This window comes from Vitis riparia, chromosome 9 (genome assembly GCF_004353265.1).
Source record: "Vitis riparia cultivar Riparia Gloire de Montpellier isolate 1030 chromosome 9, EGFV_Vit.rip_1.0, whole genome shotgun sequence".
In the NCBI taxonomy this organism is placed as follows: Eukaryota; Viridiplantae; Streptophyta; class Magnoliopsida; order Vitales; family Vitaceae; genus Vitis; species Vitis riparia.
The window spans coordinates 8,119,221-8,123,316 of NC_048439.1; the positions used below are offsets into that span (position 1 = coordinate 8,119,221).

At 35.7% G+C, this 4,096-nt stretch overlaps 1 protein-coding gene across 1 annotated transcript in view; it reads left to right on the forward strand.

Annotated features, from left to right (window-relative positions):
• Positions 1 to 286: 286 nt before the first annotated feature.
• The window catches only part of LOC117921620 (signal recognition particle 54 kDa protein 2-like), a 6,681-nt gene continuing 2,871 nt past the window's right edge, over positions 287 to 4,096 (forward strand). The window contains exons 1-3 of the mRNA XM_034839566.1: positions 287 to 605; positions 1,933 to 2,032; positions 2,257 to 2,410. Coding sequence (XP_034695457.1) covers positions 375 to 605; positions 1,933 to 2,032; positions 2,257 to 2,410 — 485 coding nt within the window. The 5' untranslated portion in view covers positions 287 to 374. The remainder of the gene's footprint in view (positions 606 to 1,932; positions 2,033 to 2,256; positions 2,411 to 4,096) is intronic.

Genomic DNA, 4,096 nt, shown 5'->3' on the forward strand with positions numbered 1-4,096 from the left:
TAGGAACTTTTAGACCGTTACCCAAAAATAATTAGCATTTTACTATATTTCTTGTGAGAGTATGAAACTTGAATTATTTTTAGAAGATTCCTATTTTATAATTATTAAATTTTTATAAGATTCCTATTTTGTAATTATTTTAATATCAGAAGACATTTTTTTTTTTGGATAAAACCCTTTAAGGATTGTTATCTTATTTCGGGCCGGGTCGTTTGGAGGTTATTTGGGTCGACCCACAACCCGATCCAACAGGCTCATTTGCAGTATAAGGGGAGTTTTGACAGGAGAGGAATCGAGTCTTCCTCAGAAGAAACCTAACCCCCAAACTCTCACGAATTTGTCACGGATCCTGCGTTCTTCTGCAATCGATCAAGATGGTGTTATCAGAGTTGGGCGGGAGCATATCGCGTGCTCTCCAGCAGATGAGCAATGCCACAATCATCGACGAGAAAGTCCTGAATGAATGCCTCAACGAAATCACCCGCGCTCTCCTGCAATCCGATGTCCAGTTCAAGCTCGTCCGGGATATGCAGACCAATATCAAGAAGCTCGTCAATTTCGACGACCTCGCCGCCGGCCACAACAAGCGCAAAATCATTCAGCAGGTACTCCTCCGTTAATTTCAATATTCGATTTCAATCCTCTTCAATTTGGAAATCCTAGATTCCTGAAGGAAGAGTCTAAAAAACGTGGGATCATTCGACGGTTAGAACTGAATGTGATTCTTCTCTGAATTTGTTGAGTAAAAGCAGCAATTGAGGGTTAAAACTTTGAAATCTCTGAATTGGCATAATATTTTATCAATCGCGAGGGAGGTTTTTGGATTCCCAGTTACGAATTTTATGGTTTAAGCCAATCTCTCCGATATAGGGTATCAATCAATAGCTCAACAGCATTGCTATAAACTATTTGACATACCTGAAGCATTATTTTTTTCTCACAATGGTTATGGAAGTTGGAACGCATGCAGAATTCAAGTTGTAGACTGAAGTTTTGTGTTGTTGCCTTGTTCTTATTCTTTTAAATATATTATAACAATTTAGTGACTGGTCACAAGTTGTCACGCAACAAGATATTTGTCTAAGTCATGCTCTTCTTCATCTTACTACTGAAATGTGTGATTGACTTTGCCTGATTTTAGAATTTTTTTTAACCTGAATTATATTCTATGAATGCCAAAACATCATGTGGTTTTGATACGGAAAAATTCTATGTGTATAAGCTCATTTTGACATCTCCAATTAAGAGTTTTTTACATCTCAAACCACTTTAACCTCATTTTTAGAGCCTGGGAATTCCAAAATTTTCTAATTAATGATGTCATACCTGATTTGCCTATATTAACACAAATTTGTTTAAAAAAGTTCAAGGAAATCTTAATATCCTAATCTTTCCTAGGACCAAAATTAAACTAGAAAGAAACTATACGATAGAAGTGTGAAAACCATGTAGAAGCTTTCCACTTAAGAAAGGAACTAATAAAAAGCTTAGTGCCAACATAAAAAGAAATGGTTGAATTCTGGCTAAAGATAGCTTTTTCTTGATGCCTGAAACATATTATATGGTTTGTATTTTAATGTCGTTTTCAGAGCTTGGGCATTGCAAAATTTTCTAGTTAACAATGCCATATCTGATTTGTCTCGATTAACACAAAGCTTAGTTCCAACGTAAAAAGAAATGATTGAATTCGGGAAAAATCGCTTATATGGAATCCAATGCATAGGCTGAGTCTAAAAATTTTTTGTCTTATTTTTTTCGTTTTAGTGTTTAATTAAATTTTATTTAAATGCTTTTTTGTCTAAAATGATCAGGATTTCTGTTTAGAAACTTTGTTTGGGAAGCATGCTAGTTTGTTTTTCATATTCCTTTTTACTTTTACTGTTGCCTCATAGGTTATCTTTTGGTATATGGTTGTGCTTGCTTTGTTTCTAGGCTATATTTCAAGAGCTTTGCAAAATGTTGGATCCTGGCAAGCCTTCTTTCACTCCAAAGAAAGCGAAAACAAGCGTTGTCATGTTTGTTGGTTTACAAGGTAAATGGTGCTTCAGATTATTATGTTATGATTAGGGGTCAGATAAGAAGGCCCTTTTCTTGTTTATGTGCATTGGAAATCTCAGTGCGAATATTTCATAAGTCCAAAAACAAAGATAAATGTCATTCAAAATTCTTATATTGAAATGTACTGCACATTTTGTTTAGTATTAATTTCTTTACATATTGGATTATGGCATTCTTATCTGTGTGTAAACATATCAGGTTCCGGAAAAACGACAACATGTACAAAATATGCATATTATCATCAAAAGAAGGGTTGGAAACCAGCTTTAGTGTGTGCCGATACATTTAGAGCTGGTGCTTTTGACCAGCTGAAGCAAAATGCTACCAAAGCAAAGATTCCCTTCTATGGGAGGTACTCTCTTGACACTTTACAAGTTCTTATGTCTCCCATGTTTAACTTTAGAAGTTTGCTAAAATTTTGATGTTAAAGAAATTTGTGTAATACCTGCTCAGTTTAGCCTTTATACTTTCTTAAATCTCTGTTGCACAATGTTTTCACCCATTGTGGGGTACTAGTGATTCTGGTACATGCTTCCTCATGAATATTGAGTGTGAGGCAGGTCATTTAGATGGCTTAATTCATCTTATGGGTTACACTCTTGTTGCTATGTATCCCAACCTTTATGATAAAGGACTTTAGATACAGAGAGCTTTCTTCTCTCTCCATCATGCTTTTCCTCTCTTTCTTTGTTGTCCTTCTCTTCCTCTACCAACCATTCTCATCTTGACCATTCCATTATGGTGTATAGGGGATTCATCAACAACATTAGCTTAGAACATGAGATTATTGCTTCTACAAATAGGTTTTGATACTAAAGAAAGGATTTTTATGATGAAGGGTGCCAATATGCATGCAACTTATGTGCATTCATAATACACACACACACACACACACACACACACACACACACACACATATATATATATATATATATATATGCATGTATTTTAACTGTTGTGCCTAGCAAAAATAAAATACAAATTTAATTGTTATGCTTGTGCATGAGTACAAGGCAAAAATCTATAATTTTATCAAGATGTCTCCTTAAAAATAATATATCTTGAAATATTATTAAGTTTCTAAATATTAAAGAGTATGAGGCTTACTTAGGAATTGACTTGGTTACCTAAAGAGGTTATTAGATACCAATAAGTGCTTGTTTGCACCCTTGTACTTGTTCTGAAGTTGAGAAGGTAAAGTGCAAGGATAGGCCCTATGCAAACTTTATGTAGCCCACAATGTTTCTTGGCTTATGACATAGAGTTGGGCAAGCTTCTTCATAAATTCAGATTGTGGGCCCTTGTATGTGAGAAAAACTTCAATGACTATGAGGAGTATCCAAAGCAAGTTGTAGAGAATTTTAGATGTTGTGTTTTATTATCCAAGCAAAGGGTAAGATAAACTACCAAAAAATTAGCCATTGAATACACCAATTATGATGTAGGAGAATATTAGGGCTTATTGTAAAAAGCTTCCTCTCAGTCTGGTTGTAGAGATCAAAGGAGGCAAGAGTTTGTAGTAGAGTTGAAGTCATTTGAAATCTCCATAAAGATGGTCGGAGGGAGTTGAAAAGGAAATTCTATAGAGATGGTTCGTCCTCGTGGATTAGGCTTGGGAAAGGGAGTTTGTTTGTTTATTGGAAGAAGTGGAAGCTTGTTGTAAGGATGAGGATGGAAAGGTATATAGCAAAGATTGGGTTGAAGATGGGAGGGAGTTTAGGTTAGAGGTTACAGCTACATTCAAATGGGCTAGGGAGGTTTATTCTCTGCTTGGTTAGTTATATGGAGGCCAAGAGTTTTACTCCAATCTTCCTTGAAGGAAAGGGTCTCCCTAGGGATTGGTCTATCCTGGCTGAGAAGCTTTGCTATCTTGGAGTAGTTTCCTCCTTAGAGTAAAGGAATCCTCCATACCTAGTTGCTTGAAGGCATATGGAGAAAGGTAGTAGTTTAATAGAGCCGACAAAAGGGTCTTATGCAGACTTAGATAAGAAAGAGCATGATATGGCTAGTGAAGCAATCTGGATTCAACTTAGGGATA